This window comes from Diorhabda sublineata, chromosome 1 (assembly GCF_026230105.1).
Source record: "Diorhabda sublineata isolate icDioSubl1.1 chromosome 1, icDioSubl1.1, whole genome shotgun sequence".
Lineage (NCBI taxonomy): Eukaryota > Metazoa > Arthropoda > Insecta > Coleoptera > Chrysomelidae > Diorhabda > Diorhabda sublineata.
In genome coordinates this window covers 43,874,951-43,896,200 of record NC_079474.1, presented here as the reverse complement: position 1 = coordinate 43,896,200, position 21,250 = coordinate 43,874,951, and the positions used below count along the sequence as shown (strand labels likewise).

The 21,250-nt window shown below is 30.8% G+C and overlaps 2 protein-coding genes across 4 annotated transcripts; one reads left to right on the top strand and one right to left on the bottom strand.

The window, feature by feature from the left end:
* Window positions 1-2,690: 2,690 nt before the first annotated feature.
* LOC130450885 (rab-like protein 6) lies at window positions 2,691-9,369 on the top strand. 2 transcript variants are annotated; one of them, XR_008910639.1, is made up of 9 exons: window positions 2,733-3,099; window positions 3,159-3,454; window positions 3,507-3,679; window positions 4,204-4,553; window positions 4,607-4,880; window positions 4,949-5,256; window positions 5,316-5,515; window positions 5,985-6,343; window positions 6,676-9,369. XR_008910639.1 is itself a non-coding variant. In XM_056789591.1 (8 exons), exons 1-8 carry the CDS (start codon window positions 2,961-2,963, stop codon window positions 6,171-6,173), a joined length of 1,929 nt encoding a protein of 642 aa, XP_056645569.1. In that variant the 5' UTR covers window positions 2,691-2,960; the 3' UTR covers window positions 6,174-9,369. The 2 variants fall into 2 exon arrangements, 1 of the variants encoding a protein (XP_056645569.1); XM_056789591.1 differs by having other exon boundaries at window positions 2,691-3,099; window positions 5,985-9,369.
* Window positions 9,370-11,386: 2,017 nt separating this feature from the next.
* Window positions 11,387-20,327, bottom strand: LOC130450871 (RNA-binding protein RO60). 2 transcript variants are annotated; one of them, XM_056789573.1, is made up of 7 exons: window positions 19,847-20,327; window positions 18,983-19,504; window positions 18,687-18,880; window positions 17,023-17,228; window positions 16,625-16,968; window positions 15,552-15,786; window positions 11,387-13,860 (listed from the first exon to the last, which is right to left on the bottom strand). In XM_056789573.1, the coding sequence occupies exons 2-7, from the start codon at window positions 19,500-19,502 to the stop codon at window positions 13,728-13,730; spliced, it is 1,632 nt and encodes a 543-aa protein (XP_056645551.1). In that variant the 5' UTR covers window positions 19,503-19,504; window positions 19,847-20,327; the 3' UTR covers window positions 11,387-13,727. The 2 variants fall into 2 exon arrangements, with proteins under 2 accessions (XP_056645551.1, XP_056645558.1); XM_056789580.1 differs by having other exon boundaries at window positions 19,690-19,887.
* Between the last annotated feature and the right edge of the window lie 923 nt (window positions 20,328-21,250).

The window sequence follows — 21,250 nt, the reverse complement described above, 5'->3', positions numbered from 1 at the left end:
TCCGATTCAGTCGAATCAAATATATGGAACGTTTATCATTTAGTACGGTGTTTAATTTTATAACCCCAACCAAATAAATTTCCAAAAAATACTTACTTAACAGTTGAACAGCCTAATTACTATTCTGATTATGAAGAAATGAATAAAGATCCAAAAAGAGACCGCAATATTGTTGAGAAAGTGGAGAGAAAGAATGAGGTAGATTGGAGAAGTATTCCCCTTGTCGTGAATCGACTGTCTTTCGTAGTGCTTGAATTAAGCAGTACAAACATAGTGCATTGAGTATTTTTGAAAGTACCTAGTTGTTTTGGTATTAGAATTTACCGATGGTGGAAGAGGCGTATCATTACCGAACCAGCAGCAAAAGATACAGTTTAGGAGCGCTGTTCTTGTCCAGAACCGCTACCATTACTCAGTTAGAATCTACATACTGGTTCAGACAATGGCCATTGATTTACGACCAACATTTTAATTCGAGACATAATGTCGCTTTGATTTGTGACAACGCGATCGAAAACATTATCAGCAACAACATAAATCAATCGGCATAAGAAAGAGAGAGAGAGAAAACCGAACTCGTCCCAGGAATTTTCAAAAGAAACTGATCATAAATAGAAAAAGTCGACTAGACTGGACTATTTGCCTCCATAAACGGTTCGAAAATATTAACTTTGTTATCGCTTCCCATTGTTTCGATATCTTTTTTTCTTCTTCTTTCTGAAGGTTGAATTTTTTTGGTTTACAGATGAGGATAAATATCTCACAAATGGCAATTTCATTTCATGATTTATAAGCACAAAAACGGCAGTTTTATATTTTATTCATTCAAAAGAAGATATAATGAAAGAAAATTGAAGAGAATTATTTCAAACCTCTTATCTTTCTACAACATATTGTGAGAAACATCGCCAATGAATTAGTCTAAAGAAAAATAATAGTTATTGACTTTGTTGAAAAAATGGTTCACTTGTTATATAAACACTTGCAAATCCGTATGCGGTTACTACTACAGAAAAGGTGGATTTGTGGTTAGAGCGCTTGTAGACGTCCGTTTTTTTTTACCGGACAACGGACCGTGTTTTTTTGCCGGATTCGCGGTGGTGTATGATTTATAATGGATGCACCGGAGATCGGTCCGGCGCACAATATACGCCAGATGCACCACCTCATTATATATGGCTGTTAATAAAAGTTGAAAGGTTTCCGTCTTCATCCGAAAGTAATTGTAAAATTTAGTTTTACCTACCTACCAGTTCAAGACTATTAACTAGCGCATGTAAAACGGCAGTCCCATATAACATCCATCCGGTAAAAAAATATATGTATACAAGGATAGCCGTTTATTGACGGTCCGTTGTCCGGTGAAAAAAACGGACGTCTACAAGCGCTCTTAGTGCGTTCAACTAAATGTTTCGGTTAGTTTTAAATATGTACTTTTCTATTATACCTAATTTAAACATTCTAATAAAGCAGCTTGTTGACCTTTGACAAAACACAAATCATTTTCTTCCATTTTGTTTTTATTTCCAAAAATACTTTCACCTAACCGAATATACTGGCACAATAAGAGAAAAGCACAAAAACAGTTTGGTTTGTAATAAGCTTCTATTAAGAAGCTGTATGTCGCCAGGATTCATAATTTTATTTTTTTATCCTTTGCAAGATGATAGCAAGAAATGTAGAGCTAGAGAGCGAACTACGCAAGCGTGCAGTCCCAGTTTAAAAAAACTGAAAAATAAGCAAACCAAAGCAAACTAAAAAATAATTATTAGCATAAGAATAAAATCACACTATAATCCACAGACTATTCCCAGTCTGTGGACTGTCCAAATAATTACAGAAAATTATTTTAATATTTTCTTAATAAGCTCGCAATGGCTCTCCACGGTAAGACGGGCAGTGGTGTTTCTCGGTGGGTCTCTTATATGGCTAACTGAAATATAAATATGTACGTATCTCTAAAATAACTTGAAGCATCTAGCGGGTAACCAATCAATCCGAATTATTTTTCCTAAGAAAGAACTTTTATCAGATATCACAGCTCTATAAATCTATGTAGCTATAGCTTTTATAAAACAGAAAAATATTATCATTGGACTAGTATGAGGTCGTTGCGAAATTCGAAATTATAGAGATTGAGGAATATCGAGGTTATGTTTATATTTCGATACAATGATAGAATTTTGTTAAACAAGAATCAGGTTTTCTTATTAGACATCGATATCTTGTAATGGTATCGAGCGTAAGTGATAAATATAAATTGTTTGGAAAGTAGTATACACCAACTTTAGAAGCCGTCAATTGTTTATTTATTCACTCGAACAATAAATAAAACTTACGTAAATTTTTTTATACATTGACAAAAACAACATTATATAATATGCAGGAAACAAGCACGGTTTTTCAAAGTACAAGTTGTATTGTGAAAGCGAAAATAAACTTTATAAACGGTATTATAGTATTTCAATTAATACGTTAAAGCAGACATCACGTTGGCAAATACTTTTATAAGCTTCTAACATATGATATATGATATATATACGCAGTAATGACGATTAAAGCTTTTCCCCATAATATTAAAGATATAGAAAATTAGTGTATTATGAGAATCTCACTTTAATTTTTGAATAATTTTGATATCAAATTTTTTTATTCCAAGGAATATTCATAATGTTGAACTCTACCCAATTGGGAATTCTATGGTTAATGTCAACGTACAAACGTCAAATATGTCAAAAGAAAAATACTGTATTAACTTTCATGTCTAATAAAATTACAATAATGAAATTGAGAAAAATATTTTTATAACTTGATTAACTTCATACAAAAACTTTATATGTGCTTTATATAATGATGTAGAAGAATCACTGGAAACAAATGATATAATCAGTACAATAATAATAAAAAACCATATGGAATGTGTAGTGAAAAAGTGAATATTAACAGTTATATCAATAAAAATGTTTTCGGCTATTAAAAGGTTTACAAGCAAGGGTGATAATTCAACCAACAATGTGCCGACATCTTCTCGACCCGTTAGCCATCAGGCAATGTCGTCTTCCTTACAGAAAAAATTTGCAAGGGGTGTCCAATATAACAGTATGTATTTCTATAACTGTTAACTCTCGACTTATTATTACTCGGTTTGTATTTTTTAGTGAAAATAGTAATTAAAGGGGATAGAAACGTAGGGAAGACATGTCTGTTTCATAGATTGCAAGGTAAAAAATTTATCGAAGAATACATTCCTACAGATGAAATTCAAGTAACTTCGATTCAATGGAATTACAAAGCTACAGATGATATAGTAAAAGTAGAAGTGTGGGATGTTGTTGATAAAGGAAAAAAGAAAAAGCATTTCGAGGGTTTAAAATTGGAAAATACTCAACTTGAGGTTGACGAAGAACACGCACTTGATGCAGAATTTTTGGATGTTTACAAGGGAACAAATGGGGTAAAAAAATTAAATATCCATTATTATTTTTTTCCTAAATTAGAATTTTTAGGTGATTATGATGCTTGATTTAACCAAAAACTGGACATTTGAGTATGTACAAAGAGAGTTGCCAAAAGTTCCTGGACACATTCCTATTATAATTTTATCTAATCATTGTGATATGTCTCATCATAGGTCTATTACTGTTGAACATATTAATTATTATATAGAATCTATTGCAGAGTAAGTATAAAGATTATGTTTTATAATAAAATTGAAAATTTACCTTTAAATTTCATTCAAAAGTTGTATGTATCTTTCCTTTAAAGTATATTTCGTTCACTTAAAACTAGAAGGTTACATATAGCTCTCAAAGGCAAATAAATTTATTTCTTAGACCTTTTCATATGTTTATGCTTCTAAATATTCTTAATTTTAGGTCTCTTCTGATTTAAAATTAGTTTCTATTATAATTTTTTAAATACAGATGACATTTAGACTTCTTTTAGTATTGTACGTCAGAAGAGACCTAAAATCAAGAACATTCAGAAGCACATAAATAAATTAATTTATATAATTTAAATTCCAAATTATTAAAAATTAGCTTTTGATAACGGTTTATAAAAGTTGATATATTGTAATTCTAGAATCCTTACATCAACTTTGATTTCTCACAAATAACCTTGTGTTTTTATGGGGACGATTTAATAGGTAGAGTCATAGAACTACTATAAAGATTAATGTAAATGCCAAAATTTTCCTTCTAGAACACGTTCTGCTCAAGTACGGCATTCAGAATCGTCAATGCGTAATGGCTTTGGTCTGAAAATTCTTCATAAATTTTTCAATCTCCCATTCCTTCAGCTTCAAAAAGAAACATTGTTGAGGCAGCTCGAAAGAAATGATCTGGAAACAAATGTAACAATACAAGAATTGGATATGTACTGCAATTCTGATGAAGCTAATTACGGAAAATTTTTAGAAAATTTGGTTAAAAAAAGGAGAGAAGTTGCAGATTCCAATGCCAATATACCTCAACAACAACTTAAACCTCAAGTTAATGTTGGGCGGACTGATATGAAGAGATCTCAAAGTGCTTCCATAGTTATAGGAGGAGGTAATTAAATATTTTTATCAACAATATAAATTCCTTCAAATATATTTGTTTAGGTAAACCCATACCCTATGGCAACTCAGCTCTATCTATACCAAAAAAACCAATTCCTCAAATTTCAAAAAGTTCCAGTATGAGTTCTGGTTTTGTATCAAAGTGGGGACCAGAAAATAACATAGTAGATGGTATACCAGACATAAGGAAGTTGGAAATAAGTCCAATTAAATCTGTTGAAGAATTTTGTCCAGATAATGGACATTTGGGAGGATTCTTGGATGATGTACAACTTAATGCCCAGATGGAAATCAAAGAAGAAGGGGATTCTGGAACGTAAGTTACATACAATATATGTAAATTGAATATATCAGCATAGGTTGATCATAATTTACTTATTTTAGGGATACTGATACTGGTAATCCTCTTGTTTCTGAATTCCAAGAAGATTTTGATGAAGATATAGCTTTTAGCAAACCTATCAAACACACAAAAAAAGTTGAATCCCTATTTGCAGCTCCGTCTAAACACTTTATCAAATCAGATGAAAGCAGAGGAAATGAAATAGAAAAAAGTATTCCAGAAGATTATGATATGAAACAAACAACCGATGAATTTGATTCCACCATAAATTCAGAAATATCAGAACTTACTTCAGATGCATACGATGCTTGGATGGGTGCAGATACTAAATGGAGGAGATCACCTGAAGGTTAGATATCCAAAAATTTTTTCTTTTGATGGGAATTTTCTAAGGCTATACAATTTTAGGTGGTGAAGATAACTCTGTAGTGAGTCAAACATTAGATTATAGCAATAGCACTGTTTATGATGATAGCAACAGTGTGAATTCATCTAATGCTCACATGGAACTACTCAGTACGAGGACAAGTTTTCCAACTAATACAAGTGATGGAGATGATGTACATTCATCCAGTTCAGTGAAAAAAGAGAAAAAAGATAAATCTAAGGTAATTTAAATTGTTTACCAAACATCAAAGGTGCAAAATTTGAAATCAAATTACATTTTGAAAACTCAAAAATTGAGTCCAAACGTTCAGTTATATAAATACATACAAGTGGAGATCAAAAAAGTATGTTTGCAAAATTTTGACTATGTCTGAACATTTAAAGCGGGTGAAAATTGAATCTAAAAATTCTGTCACATGCTGGTTATCCTGGCAAGAATATAGGAACTGATTTAGAAAATGATTGTATTGTCATCAAGTGTGCAAAACTTTAAATCAACTCAAGTTTCAAAAACTCTAAAATTGAGTCTAAAGATTCAGTTACATAAATATCTACAAGTGAAGCTCAAAGAATTATATTAAAAATAACTCTTTGGTAGAAATATTGAGTGAGAAAAAAAATATTCCAATTAAAGAACCCTTTAATAAAAATTTCATATTGTTGAATGTATTATAAAAATGTTTGTTTCAGACTGAAAGAAAACACAAAAAGAAAAAAGATAAAGAGAAGGATAAACACAAAGAAACGGATAAAAAATCAGATAAAAAAAATAAACGCCGTTCTCGCGATGAAGCCTCTCATTCTCACAAAGACGAACTCGAAGAATTTCTCTATGGTACTACAAGTCCATCTCTGGAAGCAGACTATGAAGCTATCTAGCCCGTCTCATATAGAAACTTATCCGGTCTTTGAGTGAAAATTCACTTAAAGTGATGCTTCTTTAAAGCTTTCAGATATAATTTTTAAATAAGACTGTTATTTTGTCTCCTTGTCCTATATATGAATTATTTTTAGCTGTAAAGCATTGATAATGATATAAACTCTAGTAGGTAAGTCTGTTATCGATATTCCCAATAAAAAATAAGCTCTCTTCATCATTTTAATAAATGTTTTTCTCTTCTAATGAATAAATTCAATTAAGAACTGTTTGAAAACTCTCTAGTTTATTTCAGTTCAATGACATATAGGCATAACGGATCTGGTATTAAAATATTTCTTCACAATTCAGACTGTCTCAACATGAACATGTTTAGATGTTTTTTCAAGATTGGTGTAAAAGTTAATTTATTTTTATATTTTGTAGAAAAAATGCAATGTTCAAGACGGAAACCTTAAGATATGAGTTGATTTTGTTTCCTGAATCTTTGTTTTAATATTTCAGGTTACCTATGTTTAGATGGTTCACGAAAGTGCTCTATATTTATCTCCTGTTAGTGAAAAATTTTATACACATTTGGAAACCCTTACTAGAAGTTACAAATTGAAATTTTAGTTCTTAAAACTACTGACAATCTTGTTCTTATTCACCTACTAATCAGTAAAATTCTGGGTGTCTTTATTACATTTCCTTGTAAGTTTCAAATTAGTCATTACATGAAATAGTATCTTGAAAAGCAACTAGGTTGCACGTGAGCTCAAATCTTTAACAATTGTTTATAGGTCTTTTCAATCATTGCAATATTAGTAATTATAGCATACTATACACTAGTCTTTGGATATTTTAAAATATTTTATCTTATCCAACAAGTATTCACGTAGGCAGTAGGCTAACTGCTTAATGCCTTCGAGAAATTGTGAAAGTATAAAAGAATTCATGTATTTGTATTTTCTTAGAAAACTATATCATAAATTTTGTTTGACATGTGTGGAGTAAAAATGATTTGTCAAACATTTTAGTTGACTAGTTTGAAGATTGTAATCTCACATAAGTAAAAAGATATGTGCTTAATGGCTTCGAGAAATTGTGAAAGCATATGAGAATATATGTACATTAGGGCCTCGGTAATCCGGAGAGGCAAAAACAAGACCCTTTCTGGATTATAGCATGCCATATTTAATGCTAATAAAACACATGCTCAACCTTAGTTTCTTTAATCAATTTTTCACATTAAAGCATAAAGACAAAAATGTACATGTTCAAAATTAGTAAGTTAAAATAAAATTAATTATTATTAATTCTTCTTGAAAAAATCTGTACCTAATACTCTTCTGTTTATAATTTTCGCACTCTAAGTAGACAGAGAAACATAACTTCGTGGCTATCAAATTCGTTATTTTCAGCCCATTTCGAAGCAGTTTTTGAAGCTCCTACTGCCTCTGAATTACCCTCTTTTTACAGGCGAGAATGTCAACGCTATTGTCCTCATCTTGCTCATCGTCCTCACACATTACCGCTCGCATAATCTTCTCATCAATTAAGACTTTGTATCTCTGTAACTCTCTTTCAGAATCACCAACAACCCATTCTGGAGCTTCTGCCTCACTTATTTGAGGGTCATTAGGTCCCTTCCGCCTATTAAAAAGCTGGGCTAAAGGCAAAACAATTCTTCCATGATTTGTTGATTAGCGATGCCTTAACATTGGCCCAGCAATTAGCCAAAATAAAAACTGACCTTTAATGTTATCGATTTTAATGAGTCCATGAGGTTCTCAGAACATAATGCAAGACAGTTAACCAAAAGTGAGTAATTTAACTTAATTTAACTTCACTTTTGTATAACGTTCTGATCCATTGGTTATATAGACGGCGTGGTATTAGGTGGCAAGAACATTGAAAAAATGTTGCCGTCTTCAGAGACAAGTTCATCTGCTGATGGATGCCCAGGACAATTATGCAACAATAACAGTGCCTGAGGAGGTACATTAACAGACAAAAGATGGCGACGGACCGCGGGAACAAATATATATATATATATATATATATATATATATATATATATATATATATATATATATATATATATATATATATCAACAATCAAATGTGATTAAAATTTCTTCTTTTAGTTTATGTTTCCTCATTCCGTACGTTGTTCTAACTACAAATTCATCCGAATGCATGATTAAAAAGTAAAACTCTTAATAAGGGGTCCATAAGGTCTTCCTATCTTAATGTTACCAAATAGTATATTTCAATTATTTTTTTATAAATTGATATTACTCGTTTATATTTTTAAACTAACTCATTATTATCCAAATTTGTCTAACCATCTCCGACTTGCGAGCTTCCTCACAAATCATATAACCACTTACAGGAACATGCAATCGCATTTGTTGCAAAAACCACGCAAACAAAGCATTTTGTAAAATAGGATTTTCCGATTTCTCAATGTTTTTCATACACCGGGACCACGTTCTGTTAGGCTAACAAACTTCAAGATTTTATCTTTGTTTTTCTTTCATGTCGTCTACAGTTGACCTGCTTATACCAAACTTGCGAGCAACGACAGAAGAGCTGTCTGTCACCTTTGTCTAACATTTCTATAATCCACAATTTGTCTTTAAATGTTAATGTTGAATGATTACGTGACGGCGCCATGATGTTAGCAAGCGCGCAAAAAGGCGATAAACAAAAACTGACGACGCATTGGCTCATGTCAGCTCAGGATGTGATTCATCTATAGCCCGCACCTATATCCTCCTGCCTCCACCGCAAAGCCCATTGCCTGGCCGTATTACATCGATCACCGAACAAGCAGGAGTCCTAATAATCGAGGCCCTACTGTATTTCGAATTTTCTTACAGAACCATATCATAGTTAGGCTGACACAAGTCTACACTACAAATGATTTGTTACATGCACATAAAACTACTAACAAGACAGAATTGCTACCGATATGAAGTAGTTTATGGCGGTAGTTATCATTAATAATGTCATTGAGAGGACCTATATTAGAAAATTTGCAGTTTCTTTATAACTTTGTTTATTGCTGAACAATCTTACTAAGTGTTTGTGGTGTTTTGATTTAATAGGGTTACTCACATTGTTAGTAATTTTTTTATTATATTTATGGAAGTTAATTATTTACGTTTTTATATTTTATACAATGTATCGTTAAAATATAATAAATACGCAATTGTATTTGAAGTTTTATTTGCTGTTGCCACACAAGAAATATATGAATCACCAAGCACTACTTTACGTCATTACCGAAAACTTTACATTCACTTTTAATGCTTTAAAAAAAATTCGCTATAATGGAAAATATTTACTCGGAACCTAATATTAATGATGAACGGTATACGACTATTGTTTTTTTCTTTAAGGAAAATTGGCAATGTAAATTTTCAAAAATGTCACGAATGACTTAGAAATTGACCACTTTCAATAACTATGTTGAGAAATTGTTCACTAACTTAAAGTATCTATCGGGACTCACTTCGAGTTGCATATAATTGAGCTGAAAAGGTTATAAATCTCACGATTATCGAATATTTAATGCAATTAATAATTTATGACAATATGTAACAATTCTTTTGACACCTTTTCGTATGCCTTTGTATATTCAACTAATAGAATATAATCTAATAGATCTATTATATTGATGTTAATAACGCATATTCCATGCAATTAGGAAGATGGCTTTTGGAGCTTTCTTGTCTTCTTATCTCCAATCTAAAGTGCTCTAGATGGGCCCCAAAACTAAGCGATGAAAAGCAAATAATTTATTTTTTTGTTACCATCAAATTCACTCGTTTTTGCCAGAAATATCTTGTGTAGCTTTTCTCCTACTTCAACAGTTTTTTCTATAATAATATTCAATAATGACAAATATCTTCGATACATATTCAGTTAAAAACAACTTCCATGCAGTACAAAATCGCACAAATTTTATTAAAGTTTCCAGTCCAATATGTTCGGAGAGTAGTAAAACAATGTATTTACTCGAGACCTAACCCACTGTGTTATACGCATTGCGCTAGACTGAATACAGCGAACTTATCGAGTTAAATCACGGCACACTATTTTAAATCCCCGGAATTATAATGTAGGTCATCGAAAGAGCGCGCAGAACACGTTCGTGTTTCCCAGATTAATAATACTGCAACAGCGTGGCTTGGATTATTGGACTGGTCGATTTTTTTTTATAATAGAAAAAATTTGTATTTGTTTAGATTCTTGTTATTTAAATTCTTAATGTACTACCTGCATCTGCATGAAGGTGAATATTCCCCAAAAAACCTCTAAATCTATTCAAACGATAATCTTTTAATTGATTATTTTGTAATATATGGGAATGAATGCCACAATAGCCTTCACTATCCTCCACCTAAAGGTAAACATTTTTTTTTATCTAAATTTCGCAATTACTTTTACTGGAATTTCGAAAAATCTTGTATTTCAAACTTTTCCAATTCCAATTAACACACTTGGAATTTTATTAACGCATTATCTAATAACCTAACCTTACCATCCTGACTTTAGTGTTACGGAGTGTATATTAGTCTTGGTTACATATAAAATGAAATACAAACTTGTCCAAAATAGAAAAGAAGCGTTTTGAAAAATTGAGCAAAATATGAAATAATTCTCCTTGGGAATAGTAGTGCTTCAAGCATAATGAAACAAGTAAACTATCTATTTGCGATAAAAGACTGCACGAATTTTCACATACGGTTTTCACCAAGAATAAAGTAATTTACGAGGTAGGACTGGAAATACAGCAAATATTCCTTCTAGTGACAGATAGAGACTAATTTAACCCAATTGTCATGGAGATAGCCAACGCTTAAAGACAGGTCAAGGTCTATTGTATTCCCCATTAGAGACTTATGTCGTTGCCATCCAGTTCCAGAGCCTTTATGAATTCTTACATATGAAGTGGTTTCAAGGAGGTCACTATCTAACTTCTACAAATTCCCCGTTCAAAGCATTTTCTACATTTGTTATGACAAGACAGGTAATCTTCCCCACAGAATTTGCATTTGTCAATTTCTGTTTAATCAGATGCTTCCTGAGATGGCAATGCAAGAAACCAAGCTCTCCATATTACTAGAAAAACCATTCACTATGTTTCAGGTATAGTTGTGACAAAAAATAGTGATCTCTGTATTATATAGGTGAAAAAAGGGTACAAGAAAAATAGAAAACGGTTATGCAATTTCATTTATTAGGTCAGCTGCCAAAATACATCTTTAAAAACATATAAATATTGATCTTAACATAAATGTAACTATTAACTCTAACGTCAATTAATGTTTTTTGTAATAAAAAACTCTCACGTTCGATTTCCCTGAAATAAGTTACTTAATGCAGAAAGTTACTTAAAGCTATACCAACAGCCTTTTCTTTTACGAAAAAAACTCGATATTCCTACGACTCTAGCAAATCACATATAACCTAAAAGTCAAATGTTTTCTTTTTATAAATAAAACAATAACGTCGTAGGAAAAAAATCGTTTTAGTCATAGTAATGGTAAATTAAAAACATTTATATGGTATAGGTCAGGAGTCTACAAACTTTGAGGCCTTCAAACCAGAATAATTTTTTTGTATGTTCCAAGGGCCGAATTTTAATTTTAATTGTGAAATTAAGTAAATTGACCGATGTTCATCTCAAATATCTTTAAATAATTGGTACAAGTAAAATTAATTTAAAATTAAAACTACAAACAATTTTCGGAAAAAAATCACAATTCCATAAATCATTATTGTTTTTTTTTGTTTTATTAGTTGGTATTCATTTTATATTTGTTTGTTATTTGTTATATGCTTAAACATAGATGCTTTAGTTAAGTTTTCATCGTCATTAAATTTTTACCTTGCAAGTAAATAAAACTGAGTAATCATCTTTCTTCGCATTCATTCTCAGTCAAAACTTTGGCTGTCGCGGGCCGTAGTTTGGAGACCCCTGGTATAGATGGTTAGCAACTTAAGATATTGTTAACTCAAATTACCACTAAGTACACTTAGGCATACAAAAAATATGCAAAAATTGTACCGCTAAAACTTTTTTCATGCTGAATCACTCGTACAATTATTATAAACACGGATAAATGTAACTAACAACAAACCAGAGACGAAAAATAATTATTTAAACAAAATAATATGTAGTGAACAGAAAAAAGATTAATCCACATACCCAAGAGCATGTAAGACCTATTAGTATTTTCAATGACTCTGACAGATGACTGCAATTATATACTAGTAGTCTACGCAGACACTTTCCTTTAACCCACAGTCGAACTCAAAGTAGACTTTGGTAGACTTTTTGAAACATTTTTATAATCTTTATACCATCCAAGAAATTATAGAAGTAAATAAGAATTTATTTATTTAGAAAAATCTTTATTACACATATGTAAAGTAAAATTATTCATCAAATGCTCATTAAAACGACTAATAATGAAGATATGTCATCACTAGTTTATAGATGATTATTTATTTATAATTTATAGTCATTAGTCAGAGAAGTTGGACTTATATGTACTTTTATTTACCATTACATTGATACATGTTGCAGAAAAATGTGGTAGATACTGTAAAAAGGCAGTTTCTACATTTTTAGTTTCAAAACAAAATTTGGATTCAAGAAAAAAACGCAATAAAAACGTATGTGTCTTAATAATTTTTATAAAAATACCTCCGGAAATACTATTCTAAACATTTATTAAATTTTCTCTTGCAATCAGGAGATATTTCGATTTTTCTCATTATATTAATACTATAGGAGATATTTTTATAAAAAAACTTCTCAAAAATTCAACAGAAATAATTTTTTGAAAATAAAAACACACATTTTTATTTCCGAATAATATAAATACTATCAAAAAAATAAATAAATAAAATTGAAAATATCACATACGTTAGCGTGTGTGCGTGTCAATTTACTCGTACCAGACTAAATTCAAAAACATTTACAAGATCGATAAAATAAGTTTTTGAAAACAGTTTTCAGTTTTAGGAACAGTGAAACTGAATAGCTATTCAAAATCGATGAAAAGGAAGAAATAATATTATTTTATATTTAAACAGATGATGAAAACAGTTCATTTTACTTCGAAATCATATAGAAATAAAATAAAAGTTGACAAAACCCTTCCTTAAAGCGAATATAATTCTAAAAAGCCGCTAAAGTCAACCTCTCTATTATATTTTTAATAAGAACTACTATAGTTTTATAATAGAAACTATATTATTACAAAACTATAATAAACATGAGGATATTCTCAATTCCTATCGGTAGATAGATAGAAATGACCAGAACTATGTGAATATTTCTGTTTGTTTTCGTGAACCGGCTTTATGAGTTTAGTTGAGTCTAGTATATGATATTGCAATATCAAAAACGTTCGAATATTTTCAATGTCATGGGAAAAAGTTTTGCGTTTTTATCACTAGCATTATTCGAGCGTCGTAAAAAAAATATAAAATTTCAATGAACACTTTTTTTTAGATCGGATTTAGTGTTTATAGTCAGTTTGTGTCAAAATTCAACAGAAATGACCGCGACAGAAGGCTTCCACTAGTTTCGGGACGCCGTTGTCAAAGCCACAGACATCTAGAACATTAGGAGAACCATCGGAAATCGTTAGACCCGGAGATGACAGAAGAAAAGTAACTAACCTAATAATAATAAAAGATTTAGTAGATGTACAATAAAATGTTTATAACAAAATAAATGATATGTAACTTGTCCTTGTGTCTTTGGTATGGTAGCCAATCTGAGAAGAATAATCTCTAATATTTTTACTGTGTGTATTATACAATTGCTTTATCGAATTTCATTATTACTATTTTCAATTTTTCAACGTTTATATTTGCCACTCAACACACAATACTTGATTAATTATTGACAATTTCCAGTAGTGGTGTGTATGTATGTAATCCGAAAGGATCTAATGTGCCCTCTTTCATGCTGCAACTCTGGAGATGCACAGTATTTACAAATAATTTATAAACCCCACTTCATTTGAAAAGTTCAGGATGTACAATGGCTCTAGCTGCCAAAGATCTTCATCCTTAATAGAAAATGATTCTGTAAGTCACAGGTAAACCATCATAAGTGCATTTTTTCCACTTTTGAGATTTTTACCTTAAGTGACACATTTTTGATTGATTTTCTTCGAGGAAAATTATCCTACATGTATAATAAGATTGTAGGTGAAATATAGTCATATATTATTTTCCATGTAGAATAATTTTCTTCGATAAAGATCCATCAAAAATGAGTCACTTGAGGTAAAAAGTGAAGTGAAGTGAAAAAAATGCACTTATGACGGTTTACCTCTGACCTACAAATATTATAACTCTGTCCCACACTTAGAAATTGATGTACATGATTTTGGATAACTTATATTTATTTATAAGTATCATATTATTCTTCAAAACAACTTAAATTAAGTATTTTTATAGACTGGGATTATAAAGTTTGAAGTAATAGAATATTCCATCCATATCTATTGATACACAAAATGAATTAAAATGAAGATAGAGTAGAATGTCTAAACTTGACCATATAAGAGACTGTGGTTAAGAAGTCAACATACGAAGGTGAATATTCAATTTCCATGGATATCTACTTATAAAGAAAATTAATTAAAATGAAGAATCTCGATAACTTGACTATCTAAGAGACTGTAACTAAGAGGTCAACATACGGAGGTGGTCAACTTAAGGAATTTTTAGATAATATAATACAACACAATATTAGGAATAAATTAGTAAACTAAAATATAACAAACGTTCAAATAACTATAACTGATTAAATTTAATTTTATGACTGTCATTGCACATATAATATTCACATTCAAGATAATAACAGATTTTTATCTAAAAACCAATTCTCAATGCACTCATCTAGCACTTTTAAATACTCAGAAAAAAATAACATTTTTTTCTTTTCCTCCCTTCTCGATTGATCTCAGATAACGCGCATATTGGATATAAAGAATAAATAAAGTAGCACGAGGGGGGTGAATTTTAGTTAGATAATCAGAATAAATAATCAAGAAATTTCTGAAAACCAGTTGGAGAAAACAGGGAGGAAAGCAAATTCAAGAAAACATCACTGGTCGAGTTACAGAGATTGGAGCTTACTAAAAAGTGGTAATCAACCATACAACTAACAAATTTCAATCAACATAGAGAGGTGGTACAGGTTTCACTGTAATTTTTTTATAACTAATAATAGAACTTCACATCTCTAAGCACCAGCTAATTGCAAATTGGTAAAATAAAAATTTTCAAGTAACAAATTTTGTTAAAAGATCTTTCAAATCTTATACATAATTTATTCAAATACAAATGTCACTTACTTTGCATTTGGATGGTTGAGCTTTTTTCTGTATTTCTGTAAGGCCTCCACTGGTTTAGCCATTTTGTCCCTAACTTCCTTAGGAGCGTCAGTGTAATAATCTTTGTGATGGACGAAATTTAAAAACACATCAAAATGTTTTTTATTTGCTGTCGCCCATTCTATTGGCGATGCCATCACTAAGAACTGACTCTTGTTTTCTTTTAGTTTGTTAACATACTCATTGATATGACTTTCTAAAAATTTAAGTTGTTGATAAATGTGAATCGAAAGAATATGTTTTCAAATTATAAAAAAAGATATGTTTCTTAAACAAAATTACCCGCATAATATTATTTGTGGGCATGGTTATATGTTAACATAATAATTTATTTATCATTCCGGAAAGATATTTAATTGGACATTATATTTCTTTAAGATTTCATTCATATCATATAGTACTGCATCAACAATTGGTTGATCGTGATTACGACAGAAAGTTGGATTATTGCAACTGATTACAGTGGTTACTACATATGGTATATGACGACCCTCAATTACTGTCACGTATTTTGTGGTCAGACAAAGCTATATTTAGTAGTGATGATACGGTTAACCGGCATAATATGCACTATTGGTCACAGAATAACCCACGTTGCCTAAATTTTATAAGGGATGAATTACCACTTCTTCTAGAAGATATATCACTAGCAACTCGTTGGTCTATGTTGTTTCAGCACGATGGGTGTCCACCGCATTTCTCCAGTCAAGCTAGAGAATTTTTAGATAATGCTTACCCTGATAGGTAGAGAGAAGGTGGAGGCCTATTTTTTTGGCCAGCCAGGTCACCAGACTTAACCATCTTAGATTTCTATCTCTGGGGCCGGATAAAGACCTTGTTTGTGCAATTAGACCCACTACTAGAGATAACATGATCGAGAGAATATGAAACGCCATTCAGAGTATTTTGAGAGCAGAAATTGAGACTGCTGTTCAATCTACTCTTCAAAGAATAAACGCTTGTATCGAAAATGATAGGCGACAATAAAATGATTTTTTTATTAATTGTTTTGTTGAATAAATTGGAGGACTTACTTTTATCAAGAGGAATAATTGCTACATCTTTATCTTTAAAAACAGCCACTGTAACATCTTTTTCTGTTCTTAATAGAAACCAGACGAAAGCTGATGCTGCTTCAATGCCGGTAATGTTTTTATTACACAAACATGGGGTTTCCGTTTTTGCTGTAGTATCAATTGTGATTAGATATCTTTTTCCGAAAGATTGAATATTATTACAAGATATGTTCATACATTTCTGTAGATTACTTAGAACAATGGGGCACTTAACCTCATGTGGTGTTCTCAATTTTTTCAATTCCTCCTCTGTGAGTTTCTTCTCTAATTGCAAATGCTGGAGTAATTTTGCATCCAAAGGTCTAAAACATTTCAAAATTTAACAATAACATATCAACAAAGACTGATCCACTTACTTTCCACCCCTTTCGAAATTTTTCATGTATATAAAGACTTCCAAGGGATGGATACCACTCGATTTTATATTATCTCCATTGGTTAATATCTCTGTAACTCTAGCAAGAATTGGAGAATCCTTTTTCAGGAATCCAAGCTTATAAAGTTTTGTCAATGTTGGTAATACCTCTTTTAAAGACATATTCAACAGTACCGCGCTCCAAACCTACAAAGCCAATAAAAATTAATTTTTTTCAGGATAACAAATTAATCAGGTATCAAAGATACTTGACAATCTACAATTCACTGATGATCAGATGAGATGTGCAAACGAGAAAGAGGTTCTTGACTACAAGGCGAAAAAAAAGAAAATGCGGTCTTCAAATCAATATTACAAAAACACAATATATCTGCATCGGTGAAGATACCCCGAATATTTCTGGAAAATAGTGAAACAATAAAAAAATATGATAGCTATAGATATTTAGGCGTAGATTATAATAAAGAATGGACGGATGACGGTGAAATAAAATCAAGAATAAACAATATTTCATAATAAAATTCTATGGAGCACAAAGATATGCAAATAAAGAAAAACGAGAATTTGTGACACCATGATCAAAAGCACTTTAATATATGGATTAGAAATGTGGAGACTAAAAGATAAAATGAAAGGTAAAATAAAAGGTACTGAGATGGACGCAATAAGAACACTTAAGACATTTAGAAAAAGTCACTGATGAGAGAATTAAGAAACAAATGGGTGTAAAAAAGACAGTTATAACATGAATAGAAAAGAAACTACTGATATGGTACGGACATGTTCACAGAATGACTGAAGCAAAACTACTATGAGATGGATATGGATACAACCAAAAAAACAAAAAAAAGACAGAAACAAAGGAAAACATGGATGGAAGAAATAAAACCATCAATAAGTGAGTAAGGACTAAAAGAGGAAGACTGCAATAGAAAACAATAGTAAATGGGCATTGGAAAACGTCACAGGACGTTCTAACCCGAATATTTATATATAACTAATATTACTGAACACGATTAATAGTCAACTAAAAAAAAATAAGTACAATTGGAGCTGAGATCAACAATAAAAGTACCAAAAAACACAAATATATTTAGAACATAAAAAAGGTACTTTTAAAATGTTTAAATCAATGAAAAAAACAAGATCTCTTAAAAATGTGACATAATAATCGTCACTCACCCTTCAAATCTACCCCATATTGACATTGTATAATGTAGAATAAAATGAAATGAATCTCCCTATAGTCTATAATCATGAACTCTCTAACAAAAACTGTTTGGCAGATATTTGAAAAAATAACATAACAGTGTTCTCATATTTGAATGTACTTACCTGCTCTAAAAATTAATTTATGTTATTCTGGATTACCTTGTATATTTATAATAGAAGGCATATTAAACTAGTAAATACATCAATATGTGTTTTCATGGATGTTTTTAAAAAGAAAATAGGAACTGAGAGATGATAAAAAAGTACAAGATGGAGAAACACAAAAGCAACATAAAAGAATAAAGAAAAATCACTGTGCATTTAAAGTGAGTTTATAATTTTTTCAATCAATCATAGTATAAAATCAGATTTGATTGAAGTGGATAAAGAAGGAAACAAATCATATATTCATAATATTAAATAAAGACCTACTTCAGCCGATTTTCTAAGTTTTGGTTCAACTTGATTTATGGTGGCTTTTAGTTCCTGTATCAATGGAACAGCAACTTTATGATCACTAGTTTTTCTTAAAGTATCAACCTTTCGCATAACTTCCAGTATCTGATGTCCTGGTTCATTTGCTTTATAACTATTTTTCAAAATGTAATTGATAACTATGTTATGTTCTAAAAAAGAATGCTGGTAAAAGTTTATCTAAAATAAATTCTGTAATAGAATTATTTTGATTATAAATTTGATAATATTTTAGAATGAAATTTAATACAAACCAGGTGTTTTTGATTGCATATGACACAATTTGATGAGATCCTTATGAGATCTTCCATGAACACTTTTAGCAGTAACATAAAACTGAGCAAGTTCTTCTGGGCTTTTGCTTGAATAATATGAAATTATTGCTTTTCTAACAGTTTTTGAAAGTTTATTATTATGAAATCGAGAAGCATATTTTACAAACTCAAAAAAATCTGTCTCAGTTTTCATGAGTTTTCTAGCCAAGGCACAAATAGCATTTTTTTTCTCTGGTGTGGCATTTTCCATTCTCAAAGCAAAACACAATACATTGAATATTTGTGTGCGGTAAGGAATTAGTTTATCATCATTAATCGACTCTATAACATTGAGCAATTCCATGTAATTGTTTTTCAACATAGCCTCAAGTAAATCTATCTTTAGTTTTGAAATGGGCATGTACTTTTCTGGTCCTCCACAATAGTATATTGGACGTACATTACATACATAAATGAGGCGTTTAAGTTGCTCTTCATTGCTAAGTTTCGATGTTGCCATCTCTAGAAAAACAAACAATTACAGTTTTGATTAATTATTATAAACGACTTTAAAAAATATTTATAAATCTGATTTGACCATAGTATAGTGAAAAAAACTGAGCTGAAAAATAACATAAATTTATATAATGTTAGAAAACTATCTTTTTGATTGATATTTTAATATATATACCAAAATATATTCCTACCATTTATACCTAAATTAGGGTAGGTGATTCACTGCTAAAACATTATAAAAGTTGAAGCTATATAACATTAATCATAATGCGGTACGCATAAAAAATTTTGAATAACAAAATACTAATCACAATAGATTATGAAATTATTTAAATGCATAAATTTTACCTCAATATGCTAAAATAATTTTCTTTTTTCACTGCTACAGTGCCACTGTCAAAAACACAGCTGTAACTTGTCAGTAGGTTACACGGCTCACAAAATACCGATAACTAGCACAGACAAAGCAAAAGGTCCGTCAATAAGAAACTCTCTTTTATAACACTAAGAAAAATAATTTGGTGCATTCAATACGAATGCAACACAAAGATCATTTCATTATATCATATTCTATTTATTCTTAATAGTTTTTTTTTATTACAAAATTCAAATCAACCGTATACTGATTATTAGCGATCTAATTTTTAACAGTACGAATTAACTGTTAGTATTTTATTGTTAAATTAAGTTTATGATAGATCTGTCTGAGGTAATTTTTGAGGTTAGAATATTGTATTAAGTTCCTAAAATTTCAGATATTGTCCGTGGTAGATTTGATGATCTTTCTGGATTAAAAGATGGACACTCTGCGATTATATGTTTTGTAGTCAATGTGCAATTATAGTTGTTACATTTAGGTTCAGGCTTAGCATCAAATAAGTAGCTATGCGTCAGTCGCGTATGGCCTAGACGGAGACGCGTTAGAAGAACTTCATCTCTTCGATTTTTCGGTAGCACTGACCTTGGTTTCACGGAGTCTTTCACTTCACGAAGCTAGTATGTGTACGTTGACCATTTGTCTGTCTCTTTGTTTCCTTTTATTCCAGTATGTGAGGGGATCTAACAAAATGCATTGTTTTTTTGTTATCTTTTGTGTATTGCAGTTGCTGTTTTATTTTGATTGCCGAGGAATTTGTGGTGTGAATGTTTTCAAGAGTTTGGATTGAGCTAAGGGAATCTGTGAGTATAAGGTGATTAGGTTCTTTTGACGAAGCAGCGATGTGTGTAGCTCGATATATCGCAATATATAGCATATAATCCAGCAGTATTTGGAGGTTGGTTTTTAATAGTTTTATTCACTGCTGACTTAGACGCCCAAAAATTATTTGGAATTCAAGGAGTGAAAAAGTAAGAGAGTTGAAGATTACATCTATTAAGTGATTTCAATTGTTTTGCACTGTTATTCTTAATACGTTTACTCACCCTTCAATGTAAGTTTCTATAATTTACAGGGATACTACTTTAACGTTTGTGGTTGAAAGGTAAAACTTTTAACTTTGGGTGTCATTGATCACAGGTATTTTCCAGATAAATGTCTCTTCTCTGTTTATTTCTTGATGAACAATAAATTTTAAGAGTGGGTGCTTCCCGTATATTTGCATTCTTACATAATATATGCAGAAGTTTGATAAAAATTTGTAAAAATAGCGGAGTTATTAGTAGACAGTGCGTTCAGTAGAAATACCACCAAGGGTTTTGATAACTTCAACTTAAGAACATTTTGTATCGTAACACAATGTGGTTCAATTATTC